The sequence below is a fragment of the Gymnodraco acuticeps genome, unplaced genomic scaffold (assembly GCF_902827175.1).
Source record: "Gymnodraco acuticeps unplaced genomic scaffold, fGymAcu1.1, whole genome shotgun sequence".
In the NCBI taxonomy this organism is placed as follows: Eukaryota; Metazoa; Chordata; class Actinopteri; order Perciformes; family Bathydraconidae; genus Gymnodraco; species Gymnodraco acuticeps.
In genome coordinates this window covers 1,796,045-1,821,488 of record NW_022990398.1, presented here as the reverse complement: position 1 = coordinate 1,821,488, position 25,444 = coordinate 1,796,045, and the positions used below count along the sequence as shown (strand labels likewise).

General features: G+C 40.0%; 2 protein-coding genes across 9 annotated transcripts; one reads left to right on the top strand and one right to left on the bottom strand.

The window, feature by feature from the left end:
• The first annotated feature begins 1,461 nt into the window (after nt 1-1,461).
• On the top strand, nt 1,462-9,005 carry tbrg1 (transforming growth factor beta regulator 1). 8 transcript variants are annotated; one of them, XR_004569846.1, is made up of 16 exons: nt 1,462-1,719; nt 2,312-2,444; nt 3,130-3,187; nt 3,296-3,378; nt 3,518-3,554; nt 3,918-3,980; nt 4,648-4,884; nt 5,078-5,148; nt 5,877-6,109; nt 6,211-6,347; nt 6,506-6,652; nt 6,856-6,953; nt 7,039-7,149; nt 7,557-7,702; nt 8,222-8,325; nt 8,425-9,005. XR_004569846.1 is itself a non-coding variant. In XM_034224732.1 (16 exons), the coding sequence occupies exons 2-15, from the start codon at nt 2,326-2,328 to the stop codon at nt 8,309-8,311; spliced, it is 1,635 nt and encodes a 544-aa protein (XP_034080623.1). In that variant the 5' UTR covers nt 1,462-1,719; nt 2,312-2,325; the 3' UTR covers nt 8,312-8,325; nt 8,425-9,005. The 8 variants fall into 8 exon arrangements, 7 of the variants coding, with proteins under 7 accessions (XP_034080623.1, XP_034080625.1, XP_034080627.1 ...); XM_034224732.1 differs by having other exon boundaries at nt 8,217-8,325; XM_034224734.1 differs by having other exon boundaries at nt 2,312-2,409; nt 8,217-9,005.
• On the bottom strand, nt 8,908-14,756 carry siae (sialic acid acetylesterase). The gene is made up of 10 exons (XM_034224739.1): nt 14,544-14,756; nt 14,188-14,349; nt 13,025-13,179; nt 12,692-12,830; nt 12,255-12,423; nt 12,016-12,098; nt 11,800-11,933; nt 10,976-11,130; nt 10,211-10,397; nt 8,908-9,827 (listed from the first exon to the last, which is right to left on the bottom strand). The coding sequence occupies exons 1-10, from the start codon at nt 14,599-14,601 to the stop codon at nt 9,567-9,569; spliced, it is 1,503 nt and encodes a 500-aa protein (XP_034080630.1). The 5' UTR covers nt 14,602-14,756; the 3' UTR covers nt 8,908-9,566.
• Nucleotides 14,757-25,444: the final 10,688 nt, after the last annotated feature.

Here is a 25,444-nt window from a genome sequence, read left to right as displayed (position 1 = left end):
TCAATATGTATTTGTTGTGTATGCTATGATATGTAACATTGGTATTGTTATTTGTATTTGTGCCTATAGGACCGCCTTGCAAATAGGATACCTTGGGTTATATCCTTTTAATATATTTAAATATCTAAAATTCAAATGTGTCTTTATTTCATCCTGCATGATGAGCCCCTTGATTCAGATAGTTCTTGCGGAAGAGGTACGGTAGACTCCTTTAGATCACTCCAACAGCTGAATGGAAAGCTGGTCCAGTTCAAGACAGTGCTGTTAAACATGAGGTCAATAGCCATTACCAGGCAGGGGTGTCCAAACTACGGCCCGGGGGCCAAATGCGGCCCGCGGACCATGTTGAATCGGCCCTCAGCTAATTGAAAAAGTATAATGGAATATGGCCCACAAATGAAACTTGTGCTTGTCTTATATTTTACTTCTTAAATGTAAACATATATTACACAGTAGTATTCATGTGTTAATTAAAGTTGGAAACATATCTTAGTTGATCAGAAAAAGCCCAATGACTTATTTACATAACAAGCTTGAAATAAACCCTTCCTATTTATCCTTATTATAATCAATCTGAGGCTTCTGTTTTAAGGGATAAGCTGCAAACACTCACAAGCATCCTACATTTGATTGATTTTGCTAACTTATAACTGAACTTATGAAGCAATATACCTCTAGTGAGTGGCCCAGCCCTTTGTATATTTGTATGTGGCCCTCGGTTAAAAAAGTTTGGACACCCCTGGCCTATACTATTTTAAATGTTTATAGTTTATTGACATTTTCGCCATTTCGCAAGAGTCCTGGTTACAGGGTATGTGGATACGTTTAAGTAAAGCCAAACAAGTATGTGTTACTTACCTTAAACTCCTCCTGAATTGTGTCAGTACCAATTCTAATGTGGCTGGTGCACCAGAGCCCTCTGGTGGCGAATCAGTGTAAGGATCCTCCAAGTATCACCACTCCACTGTTGAGTGTTGTTGGCCACGTTTTTGCTTAAGCTTCTAAAAAACATCAGTAGTATGAATTAACATTACCTTTTCAGCTGAAAAAAGGCTACTTCTGAGGACACGTGTCCATCATCAGTGATAACCATTTAGGAAAGTCCAAACCAATGTTTATACTTGTTTTCTGTCGACGAATGTCCCTTTTGCTTCCTCCTTGTTTTTCTCCGGGATCCGATTAATTTCCTCATAACATCTTTCTAAATAAAGTAATATGTGTACTTCCTTCTTTAATCCACTATGAATGCTAGGATATGTATCCCCTCAATGCACAGCCCCTTTAATGAAATATCAGTTATTTTGAATTTTTTTATCAGAAGATTATTTTAGGTAATTGTTCAATGCCAATGAAAACATGGAGCAAATAAAAGAAACAACGATATTTGTTTAAATTATTTTGTTATCCAAATTTAAACCGGATATCTTGTTGAGAAAATGTTTCCCAGAATAATGTCCGGCAGCCACCGATTTATGTTCCTCGATCACGTTGATAATGGCGTTTCAAAACCATACTTCGGATCTTTTCATCTGTCCCATTTCCATACGGTATTGCATTTCTACGGAAGCTGCTGCTAAGTGATAATGCGAGTATTAAGACAATATGGTTGTAAACAATACGATGAGGGCGCCTGAAGGTTCCGGTTGACACCCGGACACAAACAAACGGGAGCACAAACTGAAAGGAGTGGGTTTGCGGGTTTGCTGCAGATTCACTGAGGTGTGTATTTAATTCTAAATAAACACTTCTGTTGTAGTAACGTTATTAGCATCTATTAGCATGCCTTAGCTACACTATTTGCAGATGTGTGCGTGTGTTCCCTTGTCGCTAATGTTATTCTGCCTGGCGTCATAGATGGGAGAAGTACTCAGATCTTGTACTTAAGTAAACGTAGAAGTACCAGAGTGTAGGAATACTCTGTTACAAGTACAATTACACAACTATTAGCATCAAAATATACTTAAAGTACCAAAAGTACTAGTCCTAGATTTATTTACCTAACTAAAGGATAGCTTGTAATGTTACTCCAGGTATAACTAAAGTCCTTTGTATGTGTTTTTTGTGTTTCACATTATTAATCAAAATCTGCAAAGTAACTAAAGGTATTAAATAAATACAGTGGAGTTAAAGTACACAATTTACCTCTGAATTGTAGTGGAGTAGAAATAAGAAGTAGCAAAACATTCAGTAAATTACAGGTTTCTGAAAATTGTGCTTAAGTACAGTACCTGAGTAAATGTACTGTTCCTTCCCACCTCTGGCGAGTTACCTGCAGACAGGTGATACTTTTTTCATGTTTTTGTCTTCACAGTGTCCCCGTCTCCTATGGATTCACTCAACACGTTTGAATCTGAGATGGAGGCTGATGGGCAGGGGAGCTACTCTCTGTTTCCTGCGCTGGACAGCATTGCAAGTCTATCTGGGGCCGCTGAGACTCTGGAGAGGTTGTAGAAGATAGAAAAGTGTAGAATAACTGCTTTTGGATACAGAACATACACTGTGAAATATATGATAAGATAATTAGATATAATAATCATTTAAGATTGCATAGTGGTATTGCTGCAGTACAGAATAGCATCCCTGGGAGTTCAGAAACAGGTTTGAATGCCAAGGAGGTTAACACATACGAGGAATTTGCCTTGTTGTATACATAAGCACAGTCAAAGAAGATACATTTTTTTAAAAGGACCATCAAATAAAACAATGATAAACTAAAACTATTATAAATATAGCAATATTTAAGTGCATTATAGATGAAATATAGATATGCCCGTACAAATAAAATAAAAATATGTGCATTGATATGACAAGTGGAAAGCCGTGCAAATACAAGAGGTATAATGAAATTATAAAACAAATCAGAGGGGATTCCATTATTTAAAAGTGCTTTTAGATTCTTGACCTATATCATTTGAGTTGATTTAAATTCCTTTTTTAACATCATTTAATATAAAATAATCTATATCACACATGTTAAGTTCGAAATATATACATAGTAGTTCAGTGATGCGGTTTTATTGATATACTGATATAATCATATTTCACATGTATTGACTTCCAAGTAGAAATAAATAATAATTACGAAATACAATATTGCACTGGATGATAATAAACCATGTCTTATTGCAGCGAACCGCCCAGTGACATTGCAGAGAAGCCAAACCTCACATGGCTCGACGCTGCACAGGTATTTAATATTTACTCTGTGGTAAATTGTTTTAGTAACACCAAACTATCAACTATTTGGAGATTTTTTGGTAAATGTTTTTGTTGGCTTCTCCTGTCTGTGATGTAGATTGTATTGGAAGAAGCGGGACGTCCTATGCACATAAAGGAGATAAAACAGAGAATTATCGACAGGGGACTTGTTCAATCCAAGTAATCCTCGCTATTTTTACAAAATGTTTGCCTAATTTGCTCATATGTTCATCCACATCGTGAATCATACATTTTTTGAGTAGACCATAACACTTGATACAATTAGACTCTGCTTATCTTGTTGTTTTCTTCTCGGCAGCGCAAAGTCCAGTCTGGAGGCAGTCATGTACCGCGAGGTAAGAATGGTGTTTAAGAGGCAGTCTGACAGCAACCTCTGCTGTTGAGTGTGATGACGTGCACCTCCATTTAACATTTGTGTCAGTTCAGTCTATACAGTACATGTGTATCTGTTATTTCTGCCACTATCTTTTCTTTCTCCATGTTTTGCCATCTTGCTTCTTTAGGCTTATTTCACGACTTTCAAAAGAGACCAACATTTCTGAGCTGCAGTCGAAACAAACAATGCTCTGTGCTCAAATACAGAAGCCTTAAACCTGCTGTATCTAATAGTGGTGAAATTCATCTAAAATGGCTTTTGGGAACAAAAATGTGGCTATTATAGCCCTGTGCATTGGCCTGAGTCTCACTATATGTTTCAGACACAAAAAGGCAGCAGGAGGTTCAAGAGGATTGAGAACAGAAACGGAGTTTTTGCACTGCTGGTGAGTTAAATCGGACACTTATCGCCAAATTCACACGAAACCCAAACAATAATTAGATCCTGAAATTGCATTAAATCTTTTATGCCAGACTATTGGTCGTGAATAAATACTGACAGACAACACAAGATCTGGGTCCAAAACTGTAGTTCGATTATATAGATTAACTGTATTAACTAACTTGGTAGTTGCAAATATGTAATGCTATCTGGCACTCTGATAAGCTGGTGTAATGTGCTAGGATATCTGCTATTTATTAGCTTACTTTAATAACATGCTTGTAAAGGACATAAGGGCTGACTTGAATTACTCTGCACTACTAATAAGCCTTCAATATTTGTGTAACTGCTATAGTAATAATACTTTCACCATAGAGGCTGAAGGTGAGCAGGGTTAAATGTTGATCAGCAGCAGGATCTGTGAGCCATATTAGAGATGAATTCAAAGTCAAACAATTTTATATTATTTTTTTCAGTTTTGAAGATGCATTTTGGTTTAAGTTACTTTCACTGTTTGTCATACAGCAGTTTAAATGTAAGCTCCATCAGTGTTATTTTATCGTTTACATGTCAGTCTGTATTTTCATCCATCATCCTTAAGGCCACACAAGCATCAGCCTCAGGTTCACCTTGTGCACATGAACACATCTGGGTCCTGTGTTTCCCCACAGACGGACGAGGAGAGGCAGCAGGCTCTGCAGGCCTACACTGCGCAGTCTTTCCTCGGCTCTCCGCAGCACAACACCCTCTCCAGTTCTGGATCAGGGGCCTCGGCACACGCCTTCCCATCCCCCACCAGTTCCTCAGAGCACAGGACCAATACGAAGAAGGGTCCACGAAAAAAACTAAATGAAAAGTACAGACTCAAGTACCTCAGACTGCGTAAAGCAGCCCGCGCCATGATATTTGTGAGTGAACTGTGGACCCATGGAAAGCTATGAGTGTTTTTTGTGTTGTCTTTAACAGCATGCTTAAGGCTTTTGGTATGATATTGTAAAGGTTGTTAGAACCTTTCAATCGTTAATAGTCTGCAGTTTCATTTTTTTATTTAGGTTATTCTCAGGATCAGTTTCATTGCTGTAATACAATTGTTTTCTACAGGAGAATGCAGCTCTCTGTGACGAAGTCGCCCATTTAGAAGAGAAGTTCCTAAGAGCTAAGGAGGAGCGGAGGTGAGCGGATATGTTTCTGCTATGCTTATGTTTTCCATGAAGTTTAAAAATGTGTGTCTTCACAGGGGGTCCGCGGGGTCTTCAAAAGTATTAAAAGTTGATAAATCAATTTAGCTAAAATTAAGGCTATTAAAAAAAGTATTAAACGGCATTTTCCAAGGTTTTACATTTTGTAGCTTGTTTTCAATAAGTATATAAATGGTCCAAAGAGGTTGTATTCTACAGTCTGCCTGAATGTAATCATTGCGTAGGTGTGTAGTGTGATTCTGTGTAGTTTATTTATGGCATCCCGTTGGGTTTGACGTCATCTGAACAGGACATCGCACGCTCACTGCTTGATAGCGCGCGAAGGTCCGTTTACGCCGCTTGTTAAACAACATCGTTATGGGGAAATGCAAGTTTGCGTCCAAATGGTTGGGAGATAAGGAGGAAGGACAATCAATACTGTATATAGTCAATGTGAGGTGAAGTGTGTCGCCAAGGTAACCGGTTAAAACTCTAAGTGGCGATGAGGTCTTAAAATGTATGGAAAGGGTCTTAAAAAAGGTCTTAAAGGTATTAAATTTGACTTCAGGATTCCTGCATATACCCTGCTTCAGCGAGGACTGTTTTTTCTTCTAATATTGAACATGATGAATGTGCTGTTGTGATTATTAGAAGTAGGACTTGAAGTTAAGTGTCATCAAGTCATCTCTTTTAACAAAAAACGTATGAATTTTCATTTCAAGGTTCTTACTGAAGTCATTGCTGCAGTACCAGTCTTTGACAGAAGGAGATATGCTACCAACACCTAGCTCTAGCGCTCATCCACCTGTTCCTCCTGCAGCTTCAACCTCAGGGGCTTCAGGCCTGTCTGGGGGGCATAGCCTGGCCTCAGTGGTGTCAACAGGGGAAGAGGGATCTCTTAAAAAACCCAAGAAGGAAAGGAAAGAGAGAGGCAAGGAAAATGGAAAAGAGGAATGTGAGTGCCATGCATATTGAGAATAGATGTCATTGAAATAGTCCACATTTATCTTTCAGACAGTTAGCCCATTATGTCATACGATCTATTTTTTTCTTCAGTTCCAAAGAAGATGACTAAGAAGAGAAAGCTAGCAGACGGGTCTCGCAAACTGGTGCAGCCCATCCATCTGGACTCATCTGGGCGTCCTGTCTTTCCCATCGTATTGGGAGGATTAACAGTCTACAGCCTGGGAGAGGTCCAAGCTTTATCTTTATCCTACCATTTTCTTTTTAAATACCTACTTTTTTTTGTTTTAAATTAAGTATTATAAGTTTTACATTTTCAAGTTACCCTCTCAACAGCCTCTTTAATTTGACACTACTCACCAAATACAAACATTTGACTAATTTCCAGATCATCACAGACAGAATGCTGTTCCATGATGAGTGTGCCATTTACCCGGTGGGCTTCTGCAGCACTCGAGTCTTTGCCAGCATGAAAAACCCCGACCAGCAGTGCCTCTACACCTGCCAAATCAAGGATAGTGGAGCAGGGCCACAGGTACACACTTTTTATTGAAGTCAGGTTTGCCAAGTGCAAACAAGAAAGGGAAAAGGAATAGTCATTATTTAAGAATTGAATTATTTAGATCCAAGTCTCCACAAGAAAGTTGCCACTTACTACCTTGTTGAGTTTCATTCAGTTTGAAATGGTGTGAATACATTTGTTTACTGACACATGCAATCTGATATTGTCTCCCATAGTTTGAGATTGTGCCTGAAGAAGATCCTCAGAATGCCATCGTGGCCACCTCGGCCCTCACATGCCACTCCAATTTACTGAAGGTCATCGCGTCGGTCAGGTACCAACATTTACCACAAAGACTTGGATTTATTGGCATAACTTTTTGAATGAAATCATAATCTGTCAACTTGGCCTTTTCTTAGTTCCAAGTCTGTGGTGCCCATCATGCCCTCAGGAGCTGATTTCTTCGGCTTCTCACACCCAACCATCCAGAATCTCATCCAGAGTTGTCCTGGAGCACGCAAATGTAGCAAGTAAATATGAAACACACCATGCAGAACATCATTTAAGAATATGAATAACAACATTGTAGGCTTCAGCTGTAAAGCAGTAGGCTTGTTGACCTTAGTTTTTCATCACTATAACAAAGACCTGGTGTAGAAGAAGTCAGTTTAAAGAAGTGTTCACAAACAAATACATTTCACATCCTATATTGATGATTTTTCTAGGTGACATGTAAACCTTGATATTATATATTTTAAAACTGTCCTAAGGATACATTAACAAGTGGTAAGTAACATTTTCAGGTCAGGGAAACACGCAGCCTTGGTTAATACATACTACATTAATATATTTTACACAAGTATGTACAAAAATACCTACTAAAAGTCCAAATGTCACCAAAAATATGTTTTTTTCTTATTTTATATTCTTTATTTAGCTACCGATGGATACGTTTTGAGGTGTGCCGCCCCGGTGATGGCCAGGTTCCTCACAGCCTCTCGGAGGACGATGCCTCAGTCAACTTCGAGGCCTACCAGAGACACCAGGGCTTTGAAGAGAGCATCAAGACGGAGCACATAACAGGTTTCCTAAATATCAGTTTTTTAAAGTGGCAATGTTTTTAGCTTGACTGTAGTTAAGATGACCTTGTGCTTTGTTATTTCTGTGTTACATTCATAACGCTCTTGATTATTGCGTGTGCTGTACAATCAGTACATCCTGAATATGAACTAGGCTTAACAGCTGGGTCAGTGGCTAGGAAGTCACACGTAAGAATCCCTTGGTGGGAAAACAAATACAAGTCTTATTTACAGCTGCTGTCAAAATGTATGAGCAATAAATGCTATGGTTATACTTTGTGTGTGAGTAACCCTCCTTTCCCCATCTAGTGCCCTTCCAGGCCTCTGATGTAAATAGCATAATACAAAAAAAAGTATACCTTTACAGAAGTTACAGCAAGGTTTTAAATAGAAGTATGGCCAAATGACGAATATTTCAAAGTACTTTTCTAATACCCTTGTATTTGTTTAATGCTTAATGATGATCTCTCTGCATTGATTGTGATGCTTGTACTTTAGATCCTTTTGTCTTTCCTCAGGACAGGCACCGCAGTCCCCTAGCTCCTCTCACCAGCACCACCTGACCTCCCCCACCATCAACATGAAGCCCTCTACCTCCTATTTCAGCTCCTGATCCTGGAGTGCAAGGTCGGTCATACATGGACGCAATCCTTGGAAAAAGTTGTTTTTATTTACAAAGCTAATATTGTTTTTTCCTCCCTTTTCCTTTATGGTTCAAACATGTAGGAAACCGAGGCATTCAGAAACTCAAGCCTTTGTTATTTATTGTTTTTCATCTTCAAGCTAGTTCCAGACAGCTGGGAACTTTACTGGGGATGTGTGCTAGCATAGTTGATGCTTATTTGTTATTTACTAAGTGTGTCATGTCATTTTTTTCAATAATTTCCAGAATGAACATTTAAGACAAGTTGTGTGCTTAAAGTGCTAATAGCCACATTAACTCACCATAGCTGTTATGACAATTTCATTTTTGTTTGTAAAGTTACATTCAAAATAAACCTATTTTTTTTTACTTATTGGGAAATCTGCTGAATAAAAAAAGTATACAATGTTTGGTAAATGGCATAAATATATAACTGTTGGTACCCGAAATTAAGTTGCAATTACAATTTTGTTTTCCAGTTAGTAGTTAGATTATTTTTCTACTGTCTCTGTTTTACTGTAATATAAAAACAATGGCTTTGTACACACACACACACACACACACAGTTGTTTATTTCACATTTATTTGTTCAAACATTTAGTCATAACGACTGATTTGTGTTGTACACTTCAGAGTTTTGTTCAAATAAAACCTTTGTCATTTTTTTCTACATACATCCAACAATTATTTTTTTTTACTTAACATTCAGTATTTAAATTTGAGACGGACTGATTAAAAAACACCTTTTAAAATAAAGTAAACATATTTCCCACCAGGCTGACAGGTACAACTGCCAACCAAGACGTGATATAGCAACAATAATCTTGTTGCATTATTCTCTTTTGATTGTTTGGACTCTTTCAGACAAACTGACCACATTTGTACAATAAATGAGGATGAGCTTTGAATCCAGATGCCATAAATTGAAGACAGTATTTTTCACTTAGTAGTTTGTAGGATCGGTCACTCCCCCCTCTAAGACTAATCAATTAACTTATTGAATACCAGAAGTAATTGTCTAGTCATAAACCATTAAAAATAGGAATATAAGACAAGTTGAGCTTTTCGCAGTAACAATCCACTATCGTGTCATATTATTTTCAGCTCCTTACTTTCACAGTCTCAATCGTCCTGTTTAAAGTCATTCATTTGCCTAATTCCACTACATTGAGAAATCAGCTTATGTTGACTTGAACAAAGGCAGACTGTTCATTATTTGGTCTTCTTACAGTTCATTGATTACTTTGGCTGGAGTGCGGTTGGCAATAAAAGGAGGAGCAGGTAAAATCTTACTGGCGCTGTAGATTGGACAGGCTTTAAAGTCACAGGGCCAGTTTCTCCATGCATACCGCAGAGCAGCTACTTGTTCAGTGGGAGAACACACGCTGGTAGATAACTGGACAGTGGTCAGACCCCACTGCATGATGGGAGCTGGAACCCAATGAGCCTTAGGATCCCATGGAGACTCACTCTCTGAGCAGCAGATCTTAATAGGAGAGAATTGTATTTATTTAGCAAGAAATTATCGGAGCAAACAAACTCTGTCTTATGGTAAAGCTAGGGCTGCTCGATTATGGCAAAAATCATAATCTGGATTATTTGGGTCAATAATTGATATCACGATTATTAAAAATGATTATCCATTTACTTTGAAAACTTCCATTTATTGAAAAAGATTTTTTAAATAAAATCATTTTATTTCGATTATGTTGTTTTCATAATCGTTGCAAGCCAAAATCGTAATTGCGATTAAAATACGATTAATTGAGCAGCCCTAGGTAAAGCTATTCTTTTTGTTAGCATATTTAATAAAGCCAGCAGGTAAATATGGGAAAGATGTCATACTGAATATGCCGCTGCCAGCCTTACCTCAAAGATGTTTTCAGAAGGAGTGACAGAGACTTTCTGGTCGTAGGTAATCTTGAGATACTTTGGAGTGGACAGGATTTGGCTGGGGAAAGGTCCACAAAAGGCCACGTCCTGCTCACCATACGCCACTGCCCTTGCTCCCAATGACAGTCTGAAGGCTACGTCCTGCTTATCTCGGGGATGGATCCTGAAACAAAACAAAATCACACTAGATTCAGGTCAAGACATAAAAACAGCAGATAGCTGTTTCTGTGTTTGTAATTTACTACAAACACAGTACTACTTCAGTACATAAGAAAGTCTGTTGTTGTGAGAATTATGCCTAGGATTCACTTTGTGGCAGCAAATCGTTTTTTGGATTCGTTTCTAGGTATCTTAAAATTGTCCTAGACTCGCTGGAAGGCAGATCAGAAACATATGGAAATGAATGATTTGAGCTCCATTCTCCAGTTCAAACAATTGCAACATCAGCATTTTTTTATTTTAGCATTTAAGTCTGATCTGATATGGTAGATTAAAAAAAACACTGCCCTTCGGTACCACTTCTCTCAAAACAAGAGTTGGGTTACATTGAATTGTGACATGTAAGAATTGACCAAATCTACTGAAAGAGTTGTTGTTTATGTGTTTCCATTAGCTAATCACCTATAAACATTATATGCCAATCACACAAAGGTATCACCAAATACTTGTAAAAAGCAAGGTAATTGTCCCTGGTGTTGTACAGGGTCATATGCTATGAGTTCATGTTGATACAATCCTTACGAGCCATAGGGAGATTTTTTATCCGGCAAATCCATAGCCACAGCCATGAAAGTTTTCTGCATCCGGGGATTTGGGACAAAGCCGGTATCTGCTGTCTGGTGCCAGCGGATATTCGGATAGGCGTCACTTTTGGATTTGTTTTCACAGGTACTCAGCTGGAAGTGCAAATAAATCATGGATTAGTGTTCCCCCTGAAACTATAAAACGCCAGGTTTTTTATTTAATTTAACAAAAGCAAAGGCAAATAAACAATGTTTCCCTCAGTATTCATTCAGCAGTAAAGTACTCCTGCGAGTCCATGAACATGACAAGTGTACTTCACTTGTATGGGCGCCGCTACGGATAGGTGTCACTAGTTGAGTTTTGTTTTAAGGTAGACAGCTGCAAGTACAAATAAATTATAGTTTGGATGTACAAAATAAAACAATTATACAAATTAATCCGGACAGAGAGCTGAGAATGAGGCTTGATTTTCAAAATAGAAGTCCAAAGAAGCAACGAAACAGCTAATGCTTTGAATACTTACTTAGCATTTCACATTAGTTTTCTGTGACCAAGTTAAACCACAGTCATAATTTAGTTTGAACTCAATTCTGTCATTCTCCGTTTTGGAAAAGGCAATAAAGTAAAAGGCTAATACACTTTAAAAGTGACTACTTTTATGTTTAAATAAGTGCAGGGCTATGGATTTATGTACATTTTTCAGTGGTTCCTGTGGATTTTGAAAAATGACTAATAAATATTTGGGGGGGAAAAAGCATCGATGGGACAATTTGCTGTAGTGTGATTTTGCTATTAAAACTAAAATCATTAATGTTACATACCTGGACAAATCCAAAAGGGAAATCGAGAGCCGTCTGCCCTCCTGAGCCCTGATGAAACGCCATCCTCCAGTCATCAATCATAGCAGGGAAGGAACAGTTGTACTTCTTTTGATGATAATTTGTGTTAGACTCACCTAAGAGCAACCAACACAAGGCTTATACAGTACATGCAGGACATACATGAAAATCAGAAACCTTTGCAGCAGCTGGTCTAACCTTGGTACCAGATGGCTCCTTTGATGGTCATGTTCAGCAGTGGGTGGATCATTGCATTCCACAACACTGAATTTACTTTGGGACTGAAATAATTTAAGGTGCAATAAAGAGTCAACCTTGTAGTTAGTTAATATACAACATTAAAGCACTACTTAATGTGTGTTTGGAAATCGATCGGTAAAACATAATATGATGATATAATACTGTATCTATATCTTTATTGAATCCCTGAAACGTACCCGTCACCAGGCTCCTGTAGTAGTCCACAGTGCTGTAGTGCTCTTGGAGAGCACCAGGGTTCGATTGGTGTGCCCCCCCAACAGGACTCCACCAGTCCTATGGGGTACTGCAGCTTATCATACAAATCACGACCAAAGAGCCAGCACACTGCAGAGAAACCAGACAGATCTGGAACAAATCATGCCTGTTAAGTAGTCAATCAGCAGAATGCAAAAAGGTGATAAAACGCACATAAACAAATACCAACATGGTTGATTACATCGCTGTGCTGCAACCAAACAAACACTAGCTTGGACTCATGAACATGTGACTGAGTATGCATGTTTCTATTTCAAAGCATTTAGGTTCAGTTGCAGTTAAGTAACCCACCTAAACCTTTAATCTGCAAACACAGATTTAAATCATTTTATGAATAAAATAAATATCTTAAACCCACATAATGGCGGCACAGACCAGGGAATTTGGACGTCAATCAAATCAGTTTGCTCAGTTTTGCTCTGGGCCAGGGTTGCCATAAAAGTCCTCACATGAGGATAATGTGCTGCACGCTTCAGCTCCTCTGATGCATTGAAGATCTATTGGAGAATAAATACAAAATGAATAAATATATACATATCAAACAGAGTCCCATACATCTGGAATGCTTCATGGCACGAATCTATTTGTGCAACCTTTTTTGTGTAGTTTAGGCTTTTCTGACTTGTACTGCACATTTTTGAGAGATGGTCAGATCAGAAAGACACACAGGTGTTCACCTGGTTCAGCCTACCTTAGAGACTTCAAACAACATGTTGCTCTGCCCTCCACACAGCCAAATGTCTCCAAACAGCACGTCTGTCAGAACAGCTGTGATGTTCTGCACGGCTGCTGTCACATTGTAGGGACCTCCAGCTTCAACAGGGTCTAGAGTGACCCGCCAGGTACCTGTAAAGACAGTCAGTGACACTTAGGGCTCTTCTAATTTCCCAATGTCGTGCATGCTGGGCTCCTCATTCCTCTGGCACTTGACCCGGAAATCTATCTCAGCAATCCATCTTGGATGAACCTCAATTTCTAAAATGCATCTCAAGGAGAGGGGAGTGAGGAGCTATGAGCAAGGATACACCAGTGAATAATCTAAAACCATGGTCTCTAAAAATGTAAATCAACTACATTTATAAAGTGCTTTTCCAGTCAGCATTAACACTCACTTACAGTATACTGAGGAAGAGGCTAAGATACAAGGTGCCACCTGCTCAGGGAGACTAACAATCACACACTGTTGGTGGAGCCAATCAGGAGCAAAGTCCCACGAACACTTTGGCATGTTGCCTAGAGAAGCTGGGGATCAAACCACATTATTTAAGATGACCAAAATGCACGTTCAAACTTTCTGAGCTTCAACGCTTGTTTAGCGCCTCACAAGGCACTGTTATCGTTAAATGAAGGCCAAGGGTTACATCCAAGTCAAATTTTACAATCGAGACATGATTTTAAAAGTGCCAATAGCTGAGACAGAGAGAGAGAGAGGGAAAGAAAGAGAGGGAGGGGGAACTGAAAGCTGTACAAACTGGTTCTCCTGTCATGCTTCCCTCAGCTGACTTTGCTTCAGCACCTTCAACACTACCCTTGATTCATCTATCTACTCACCATATTGATAGTTTCAAATAACCTTAGTCTAATATGTGTATTATTGTATTGTAAGTACATCCCTTACATGGACTCCCTCCTTGTCATGTAACCTGAGCCAGTTTTTGACAGAGACCAAATTATTATATGAAAGCTGTTACAACCTAACCTACAACCTAACTGTCTGAATAGTGGTTACAGCTCAGAGCATACTGTCTCTTTCACATCACTTCCCAACAGCAGGATCATTCAGTTAAGCCTGTTTGGTAGCCTTTGGTTGTCAGCATAAAAACATCAGATCTGAAATAAAATGGTTTTACTCACCGTTTGTCACTGTGGCCTGTGAGACGTTCTGTTGGTGTTGTCCTGACAAGGTGAATTTCACCTGTGCCCCCTCGGATCCATAGCCCCAAACTACAGCTCTCTCTGGAGACTTCTGCAGCACCATGTGGTCTTGATAGTAGGAGGCGAAGCGCAGGACCCCATCTACACACATAAACATTAATATGCGAGTGCAGAATAATTAAAATAACAATACATAAAGAAGGGATTTTGGAGATAGTGTAAGTAAGTGCAAATATGCCTTTTTGTTTCTGTTTGAAAATAATAACGCAGTAACATTTTGACACGGCCAGAAGTTGTATAGGCCTACAGGTTAATGCTGACCAAACGATACTCACCACAGTCCTGAATAGAAGCTGCAACCAGTATAACAACACCACAAAGTCTTATCGCCATGACAAGGTGATTTCCAGGTTAACCAAAAGCTGCAAAGTCACGCAGATTGAGTTTACGTGATGAACTATCACACGGTAAACTAACTCGTGATTTATCCAAAGGAGTTTAGCGAGTTGTTTCAGTATGCCTACATCCGTAAACAATATAGTGTAGCGCACTGCGGACCTTCAAAATAAAAGCACACAAACTCAAAAGTGCCAACATTTTAATCCTCTTTAAAAATATTGAAGGGAATTTTAAGTCTGTGTCACAACAATACGAACAAGCCTATGCCTAATGACTGCCTGCAGTTGTTGTGTAGCCTGCTATATTTGTAAAAGACCAAGCAGCCGTTGGCATAGGCGGCGCGTGAGGCTCAGGTTTGGGAAGGCTAAATAATTTGTTTTACCTGACGCTGCCCGCCTCCTGCGCGTCTATAGAAAAGAGATCAGCTCAGTGAAAGCACCGCCTGCTGACCAATCAGAGCTCAGTGTGCGGAGTTTAAATCTATCAAGTAATATCACAGGATAAAGGAAATACAGTTTACACTGCCGTATGCAGAGAAGACGCCGACGTGTCGCACTTTATCTTTATAATATCATAATATATCACATTTCCTTATCTGAGTCAGCTTCTCGAGCCGTATCTGGCCGTGCATCACCACATTATTTCACAAACAGTGACGTCACGAGCTACCCACAATGCAACGCGCGCCATATATCTATATAGAAATACGCCATGTTCCTGGAGGTGCTAATATCCTGGAGGTGCTAATATAAACAGCTAGGTAATGTTGCCAGGCAGAGCGCACTAGGTTTTTTTTCTGAATTAACGACCGAATAAATCGCTGCATGTCTTCGGATTACATCTCTGGACTTGAGGGGTGTGCTCTAGGTCGTTACCAGCGTAAACTAGAGCTGTGTGGGTTGTCCGATTGCCCTTACAGACTGCCTGCAGATGTATGGAAAAACGACTATCGAAAGTGGCCTTCGGTCGATTTTGGCAGCATCTACGTCTATCTTCTAGAAACACCAGGTGAATACCCCACTTGTCACAATAATATTATCATGCCAATGCATATATGTGATATTTTAGAGTTGACTAGATATTGATTAAGGCAATAGACTATGATATTCTGCTTGCACCTCGCGTGAAATGGTGGATACCGGAAATACGGTGTCGCCCTCGGCCCAAAACCCGTATGTGTGTGTGAAAGAATACTGTATTGTATGCAGAAGTATTATTTTAAGCAACACATTAAGTTGACTAAACACTCAACTCAAATGTAGGCCTAATTAAAGTCAGATCCACTCGTGTCTTAGATGGGGCAGTGATATCATAAAACTGTTGTACGCTTTCAAACACTCTATAGTTATTGTTTAACCAGTTGTTCTATATTCACCTTGCAGGTGTGTTGCAGGTGTGTGTGCACAGTGGCACATTGTTTAAGCAACTATGTGGCTTGTATCCTGGATTATATGTTTAAATCATGGATGTTTAAAGTTCATATTTGTCTAATATTAGTTTACTTTTCATTAATGAAGTATGACGCTGCGCTGTCCCTATTTGTGATTGGTTAAATGTTGCTAACCCCGCCCCTTTCACGTGAACGCGCTCTCAGCTGGAGAGAATCGGCTTGATTTACCGACTTGATAACCAGCGTCGTAGGACCGCTTAGCGAGATCTCGTTTGTTAGGGTTAGTTTAGATAACTCAAACATATCCAGGGTATGTTGAACTGGCTTCGTAGTACAGGGCACAGGTGGCTGCATAGCAGCGCTAATGTCAAAGACACAAACATTATACATTATATTTTTATTTTACCAGGATGCAGTGACACAAATATTTGGGAAGGCTTCTTTAGCCTACAGTACCCGCCGCCTTGGTCTGATTTAGGTTGATGAGTGAGATAATTACATGTAATCGCCAAAGATGATGCATGCTGCCTTCTAGTGGCCAACAGAAGAGTAGTCATCAGATGCCATAATATTACCCTTTGCCCAAACAATCAATTAAGAGACCACATCTTAAACAGTGGCGTTTTCTCCTGGAGGCCAAGGGAAGCCAGGCTTCCCCTGTTTTTTCGGATTGTAGTTATAATTTCAATAAATAAATAAAAACACTTAGTTTAGTTTCGGAAATTCTTTGTTGTGTGTTGCTGCCGGCCCGTCTCTCCCCCATTCTCATTGAGTATTTTACAAAGAGTGAAACAGCGCCCCTCTAGATTTTATGGTGAAACTGTAGATTGCACTCTCTGTTGCGAGAGGAGGCCAGCCGAAATTGCCGATTTGATTGGCCATGCCAAGGGAAGCCAGAGGCGGCTGGCTTCCCTTGCCTCACAATCCAATCAAATCGCATCAACTTAGTGTTGCAGTGACGCGTCCTAAAACCCGGAAGTAAGCTGTGCTCGGTTTCCCTCATGGATGTATAATAAGAACCTCGACAAAAAAGCAATGGGATTTCTCCATAGGATTTTGGAAAATAGCTCGAAATAAGGTCAGTGGAAAACAAACCTGTTAGATAAATGCACGTTTTGTTCAGTCGGATAATATCCACATGTCTACCCTACTTTTATAATTTTCGAATCATAAATCTATCGATTAGATTTATGATAGACATTTGAAACTACAAGAAGATAAGGAGGACTTTTACAAAAAAGTAATAGAGATTTTTGTCCAGAAGGATAGCATGGACTTCATCTTCAAGTCAAGGTAAGACCACCATTTTATTGAAAATGGGATCTTACTAAGAGAGAACAATTAAATATGTAAATGATAAAATTACACTTTTTGGGTATCCTTTTGTGGAACTGTCTGTTTAAAATTAATCGAAGCATCAGACAAAACAAGCTTTTGAAAATAATATTATATTTTTATTTAGGTCAAAATATAATATTTGTAAACCTGAAGAGTCAGTGCCAGTGCCTCACCAGCCATGAACCTCACTGCATGTCACTGCAGAAGCTTATATACAGACATCTAAGTCTTTTTTGGTCCCCACCACTTTTGTACATATAAAAACGCCACTGTGTGTACAGCGAGGAAAAAAGGAGCGAATCGGACGTAAAACGTTAAAGGTCTCCTGATTTAGTTTGTGAATGAATGCTTATTAGAGTTTTGGCTGGAGAGTGCGTGCGGACCTGTCGGTTAGATAACAGGCATGTGTATGTCCTGCATCTGTATGATACAAATGTGTGTAAAATGATACCGGGTGCTGTAATCACTCATCTGGTTACGTTATTACATTGACCACCACACCCCCGACCCAAAAGAAAGGACGTATTATTGGCTTCCCCTAATTTTTTCCCCACGCCACGCTACTGACCTTAAAGGCCCTGTCACACTGTCCCGAAATTGACACCCGATGGACACACGAATATGGAATTGTGAATTTCGCACGAAGATGGCCCCGAACCACACACGAAGGCAACATTTACATTACATTTAAGACATACAACTGCAATGAAAGTACCAAAAACAATTATGTTACAGTACTATGATACTGTACTGATATCTTCAGACTTTGTTCTTTACTTTATCCGTCGTTATATGTAGAAAATATTACGTTTTCTCCGTAATGTTGTTTCCATAATAACAACAACTTCCTGTCAACTGTCCTTCAAAATAATATATTATATCCTTTTTAGTTTCACAGAACACAAATTAGGTTATTTACATAATATATTTACATGATTTTGTTGTGCAATAAAACAACCCGATGGACACACGATAAAGGAAATGTTCAAATTCGGCTGTGATCGTAGCAACATCGGGCCATTCGTGAGGGCATCTTAAGCCATCGTATGACCGCCGGTGGAGTTTCTCAGGCTCCGGCAGCAACTTCGTGAGCGGTGGCAAAATCTTTGGCATGCCAAAAAATAGCCGAAGGACCTTGCGAAGGTTCATTTTCGTGTTGAATTCGTTTGTCAATTGTGCCCTTCGTAAGGCCACCGTGAGGGCATCTTGTTATCATCGGTGCCATCGGGCATTCGCCCCGATCAGAGTGAGGGTGAATGCACCGATGATAACACGAAGATGACACGATTTGACAAGATGCCCTCACGAGTGCCTTACGAAGTTGCCGCTCACGAAGTTGCTGCCGGAGCCTGAGAAACTCCACCGGCGGTCATACGATGGCTTAAGATGCCCTCACGAATGGCCCGATGTTGCTACGATCACAGCCGAATTTGAACATTTCCTTTATCGTGTGTCCATCGGGTGTCAATTTCGGGACAGTGTGACAGGACCTTAAAGGGCACCTATCATGCAAAATGCACTTTTTGATGTCTTTTATACATAAATATGTGTCCCCTGTGTGTCGGGGAACTCACAAAGTGTCAGAAAACAAAACCCTCTCTCTTTTCCTTCGTACCCAAATCTCTAAAAACGGGGGTACAAGGGAGCTGATCCAGATTTGCGTCCGATATGACGTAATATCGGAAATGCGGATCAACGGCACTATCAGAAATGTTGCTACCAGAAACAATGCCAGACTGTTTTGGAGGTAATATGGTCTTTGTTTACATTAGCAAGCATCGCTAACACTCAGAGCTAACCTGTACTGGAGAGAGAATGTGTAAAAAAAGCAGGAAATTGAAAAGGAACTTTTGAGTTCCATACTGTTTCAGAAATAATCCTTGATGTGGTTTGGAACATGATATGGCATTTAATCCCGGCAGCATTTAGCTGAGTATCTCGTAGAATTCTGAGCAGGTACAAGCTCCCCCTCCTCTTTTTTTTCAAGCTAAGGACCCCGAATCAGCAGTTCTCGAACAGGGCTGATAAAGAGGGATATGAGGCATGTCTAAAATGCATGATCTGTTTGGTATTTTGAGCAAAACCCATCATAGACATGTTTTTTATATATAATAGGAGACCTTTAAAGCAGGTCAGAGGAAAGAGATTGGGGATAAACCTCACAGTCCTCACTCTATGCAAATACGTTTGGACTTATTTTCTCATGACAGCTAATTATTACAGACAACACTCCTGGGGCATATTCAACACCAACTCCCTCCAGGTGCAGCCTCTCCCTCACGTTTATCAGGGCCTGCACAAAAGAGAAAAGCTGCTGCAGTTTCTCTTTTCTTCTCTGTTCCAGGATGTCGGCATGTGACCACTACTACTAGTTTACCAATTTAGTGTTAGTTTCTTTTGAATTGGCTAGTAAGCCCTCGTTATTTTTTTTATCGTCAGTTTCATATTTTTCTACATCTGAAATAAGAATAGAACACATTTGATACTTTAATCTTGTCATGGTTGTGGGTTTATGTAGCTATTTTTCACTTTTATTTTGAAAAGTGTTCACCCCCCATGTTATGTCTGTTACTTTCTGTCTTGTCTAGTTTACGTCCTGTCTTTAGTTTCCCACCTGTGCCTGATTGAACCCTATTGTGCCCTCCTGCTGCCCCTGTGTTTCACATCCCCTCCCCAGCTGTGTCTTGTCTTGAGATTACCCTTGTGTGTATTAGTCTTGTCTTCCCTTGAGCTTGTTGTGCAATCGTCGTCGATGTTACCTGCCTGTTCGTGATTTGTTTCCTGTTCCTTGTGCCCCTGGTTAGTGATTGTTAATTGTTCTTTGTTTTGTATCAGCTTTTGAATAAAGCGCGCTTTTACTTTTGAACTTTGGTACCCGCCTTCCCTATCTCTGTACTGCGTTTGGGTCCTACTTACCTCAACACTGACAGTTCTGGAGCCTATTGTACAATGCTTTTGCAATACTGTACTGTATGGTCATGCTAATACAGCTATTTGAATTCAGAATTCAAGTATGCCATCAATTGTCTGATGTTTCGTGCCGTGGTGTGTTTGTGTGTGTCTCCCTCCATCTCTACCATTGATTGTCTCCCTCCAGGTGCAGCCTCTCCCTCAGGTTTATCAGGGCCTGCACAAAAGAGAAAAGCTGCTGCTGTTTCTCTTTTCTTAATTTTTCTTTGTTTTATTAACAGGCTGCACGAGCTACACACTTGCTGCATTCAATGACTTTAGCCTGTTATATAACTTTTCCAGTCGCAGTTGATTAAAGAGCTTTAAATTAAACATTTAGCATTATTATCATATATCATAGTAAAACCAGATGAAGCTGATGACCTGAAGATTGGCTATGTTTTCATTTTTATGAAAACAGCCAATTTGACTTCAGATCTGTAATTTACTTATGTTCCCGTACATTCAGACCAAGACAACATCAGACTGATGTGACAGTGCATTTCCTTATGACTAATGCTTCAATATTACTTCTCCACTTCAGAGTCCAAGCCAGTGCTGAAATTAAATTGCAGAAGTTGGGTTTGAAAATTGCCATCCTTCCTCTAGTGATCCGTGGAATGGGCTCTGGTCCGTTCCATCACATTTTACAGCTAATTTGATGTGGTGAAATGAGAGATGCAATGGAAATATGCGGTTTCAGGCATGAACCAAGATTTATGATTGCTGTCTAGGTCTCTCATAGGTCTCTTAAAACATCAGCTCCCATTCAGCATGTGATAAATCCCTCAAATTAGTGCCTCCCTTTAAGTCATTCGACAGCTATAGGTCCATGAGAGGAGTCTGAACATCATCTCCTGCAGCCTACATTGCATCCCGCTTTTACACTTTCACACTGGGAGCCATCATAATCAGTTTACTTGTGAGACTGCCTTTCCCTACAAAACAAGCTGCTGAATAATAGATGTTTAGTGTATTGTACATTCACACCAATCCTATCAGTAAATAAGCAGGAATTTAAGGATTTCAGGTTCCATAAACTTTTAAAATGAAGGAAATATAGTTGTTCTCAATTTGCACAAAATTGTTTTTTTCTTTATCGAAGAGAATTAGGTGATGTTAAAATGTTGTACGTAATGGAGGTTTGGTTAGCATAATGACTGGAAACAGTGGTAAAGGACGTCCCATTGCTCTTAAAACTCATTTCCCTGCTTCTCGTGGTTTCCTTGCGTCTCTCCATGCTTCCCTGGTGGGAGGGACGCAAGGATTCCATTTAACCGACCTGAGATGCAGCCAGAGAGAAGGAAGAAGTAAGGTGTCCCCCGACAGTCTAAGCCTATAGCAGCAAAACTAGGGGCTGAATCTAATCACAAATTTAGGGAGAATATCTCCTGAACTTCTCCACTCAGTCCACCAAGACATGAGCAGTTGTGTAGAAGTCCAAGGCAAGGCACGGGCCAGCGCATCTCGGTCAAAGTAATCCCTAGCCATATGAACTTTGACCCTAGGAGATAGAAGACAGAGGTGGAGAGGCACAACGTGTCTACGTACATGCACTCCCTTAGGATAGGTTGAGGGAAAAGAGTAGCAAGTAAGAAGTAAGGAACAGAGGTGGAGAGGCACAACGTGTCTACGTACATGCACTCCCTTACCCCTCGATTCCACCAGGTCCGTCTGCGTCGCGTTACGGCTGCGCCACGGTTTTGGTCCAGCCTCCTCCGGCGTCATACCCTACCGGGGGCGTTTCAGGAACGTTTCAGGAGCGTTTCGGAAGCATTTCAAAAGCGGAGCGTCTTGTCTGCCGGCTCGCAGTTTTTGTTGATTTGTGCATATTTCCTGGACAGGCTACATTGTACAGACAAAGTTAATAATACTTGTAATATTCCAGTTATAAACGACATGAATCAAAGATGTGTTGCTGTATTTTAGTGGTAAAAAAATGCATTCATTATCATAATTATTCTATATATATATAATTTACACAGTGCCTGTAAACCGGAGGAGAACGCTGGCATTTCTCCTCCTACTTGAAAGACTACGGAGGGATAGGGTCTGAAGTCGAATAGTCCATTTAGCTTAGGAACCTTCCCAACAGAGTGAAATGACCCGGAAGTCCCTCAGTGGCAGCCATGATAAGTGCCGTTTCGAATTCTCTATGAAAGGAAAGGAGGTTTCAAACTTCCTTTATAACCTCCTTTAGCTTAGGAACCACTGGACCTCCCTTACCGAAAGGAGAGGAGAAAGTGCTGCCCCACAATGCCTTGCGGCCGCAGCATTTGCCGTCACACAGCAGTCGGCCGTTCACGGAAACAACCGATTATGACCGAGAAATGATACCATGAAAGTTACGGTGCTTATTAAGCATTTTAAAACGTATGTGGTAAGTTGCCAAAGTGCTTTGTTTTGAACGTTCATCAGTATTATAATCAAAGAGAAATATGAACGTTAGTTTTTACTGAAATGATCAAATAAAGTCAGCATTTCACAGTGTTTACTGAGCTGTGTGGGGTTTGTTCAACTTTTAAAATATATTTGAATGGTGATATACACAGTGATAGATGGTAAGGACTTACGTTTATAATAAATACATTTGTATTGATTTTAAGATATTTTCATAGTTCATACAATCATACGTATTGGGATCATTTGTATTTATGTGGACCGGAGGGAGAGGGTGACGATGAGCATAAGTTTCACTTTCCTTTTTTATTTCAATTCCAACTTTGGTCATGAAGAATATGTTTCTCTGTTGTCCACGTTCATAAAGCAAAGCAACAGCATCAGAGCACGGTGCAGAGTCTCTAGGTGAGTTTACAGTAGTCCGTCGTTCTTTTTAAACATCCATGTTGTAGTCCGCTGTATAGAAAACTGTAGTTTAGGATAGGTTGAGGGAAAGGGGTAGCAAGTAAGAAGTAAGGAACAGAGGTGGAGAGGCACAACGTGTCTACGTACATGCACTCCCTTAGGATAGGGTGAGGGAAAAGAGTAAGAACTAAGATGTATAGGTGAAGATGCACAACTTGTCTACGTCAATGCACTCTTATTAGATTCTCTTATCAACTATAAGCTTTATCAAAAAGGAAGGTCTTAAACGTACTCTTAAAAACGGATAGGCTGTCTGCCGTCCGAACACAAACTGGAAGCTGATTCCACAAAAGTGGAGCTTGATAAGAAAAGGCTCTGGCTCCCATTGTATTTTTATGGCGCATTTCCACTGCAGCGGGTAGCCCCGTTTAAGCGTCCTTAATCGTCCTCAAGCGGCCAGGACAGTTTTTGGTGGCCTTTCCATATAGCGTAGCACCGGCTAGCGGGTACTTTTTCCCTCTTTTTCCGGCCCCATAAAATCGTGGTTCTATCAGGCCAGGGCTGAACTAGTGACGTCAACACTCTCGACTGCTGATTGGTCAGAGAGAATCGTCACAAGATCGCACGCGAGATCATCCCTAGCGTCGCATATATATCTAGAAGCAAGCTTGCAGCATTTTTATACACAGCATTTTTGTAACACTGTGATAACAAACCACACACCAAGAAACAAGTGAACGATCGCTTCCACATCCTCCATTGTTGTGTGTGTTTTGTGAGTTGTGTCGCATTGAAGATGACGCCACTGCAGTTTTACCCAGCGTCGCTCCGCCCAAAAAGCCGATCGCCCCGCCTACACTGCGTTGCTACCCCAGGTCCTAAACTGTAATGGGAATGCGCCACGGCCTCGGACGGCCAGCGAGGCAGCCCGAGGCCTGAGCGAGGACGCTTAGGGACGCTTAAACGGGGCTACCCCGCTGCAGTGGAAATGTGCCATAAGAGATTCTAGGAACAACCAACAACCCTGCATTCTTGGAACGCAATGCCCTAGTTGGACAGTAGGGTATAATGAGTTCTTTAAGGTAAGATGGCGCCTGCCCATTAAGGGCTTTGTAGGCGAGAAGAAGAATTGTAAATGATATAGGGAGCCAGTGTAAGGCAGCCAGAACAGGAGTAATGTGGTCCCTTTTCCTAACTCTGGTTAGTACACATGCTGCAGCATTTTGAATTAGCTGAAGCGACTTAACTGACCTTTTGGCACACCCTGATAATAAAGAGTTACAATAATCCAGCCTTGAAGTAACAAATGCATGGACTAGTTTCTCTGCATTGTTTTGAGGCAATATATGACTGATTTTTGCAATGTTACGTAGATGAAAGAAGGCGGTCCTAGAGATTGATTTTATGTGGGCGTTAAAGGATAAATCCTGATCAAATATAACACCAAGATTCCTTACAGTCTCACTGGAGGCCAAATTAATGCCATCCATAGTTCATATATCTTTAGATAGTTTGTTTCGTAGATTCTTACAGTAGGCCTACAATAACTTTTTGGCCGTGTTTAACATAAAAAATGTAAGGTCATCCACGTTTTTAAGTCCTTGAGGCAGTCTGGAATTTTATTTAGATGATTGGTTTCATCAGGCTTGATGGATAAGTATAATTATCCTACTTTGGCATTATTAATGACCTTTTCTATTTCAGTGGCAAGCCATTATATGGGCATAGATATGTCTCATAATTATTTGTGTGAACATAAAAATAATTTGTGTGTAAATATGGGATTTGTAAATGTAAAACAACATCCACAAATGCATTTAAAAGATTTGCAAACTCACAAATACATTTGCAAGTGTAAAACGGATCTGCAAATACGCTAAATATGTTCTCAAATAAAAAAAAGATCTGTGAATATCTCTTTAACATTTACACCTTTCGATCAGGCATTTGTGAATCCATTTTGTATTTGTGGACCAAAAATGCGCTTGCGGATCTCAAATCTCTGTTCACGGATCTCAAATCTCTGTTTGCAGATCGTCTTTTTACACACACGGAATTTTGAGACATATTTTCCGCCGGTCTCGGCTAAAATCGACTCGTGTCACTCGGTTATTTTCGGAAACCACGTGATGGCCTGCTGATGACGACATTTCCGCATGATTTCAAAGTAAGAGCATGATGGTTTGTTTAATGCTCTGTTTTTGTATTATAATGAACAGCGGAACGTTAGATGCATTCTTCATCACCATAACCCTGACCTAAATACGGTGCTTTTCTACAGATTACTTTATTACTGCACTGGTAAGGTAAAATTAGGCCGATTAATAAGATGTGAAGTGCTTTGTAACTTCGACC

Bases quoted from the DNA above. Each gene is read 5' to 3' on its own strand.
- tbrg1 (XM_034224732.1), top strand. From the start codon at position 2,326: ATGGATTCACTCAACACGTTTGAATCTGAGATGGAGGCTGATGGGCAG. The intron at 6,348-6,505 runs GTCCAAGCTTTA...ACTAATTTCCAG, and splicing joins CAGTCTACAGCCTGGGAGAG to ATCATCACAGACAGAATGCT. The intron at 7,703-8,216 runs GTTTCCTAAATA...GTCTTTCCTCAG, and splicing joins CAAGACGGAGCACATAACAG to GACAGGCACCGCAGTCCCCT.
- siae (XM_034224739.1), bottom strand. From the start codon at position 14,601: ATGGCGATAAGACTTTGTGGTGTTGTTATACTGGTTGCAGCTTCTATT. The intron at 13,180-14,187 runs GTGAGTAAAACC...CTGTCTTTACAG, and splicing joins ACAGGCCACAGTGACAAACG to GTACCTGGCGGGTCACTCTA. The intron at 9,828-10,210 runs GTAAGGCTGGCA...TCTCCTATTAAG, and splicing joins CTTCTGAAAACATCTTTGAG to ATCTGCTGCTCAGAGAGTGA.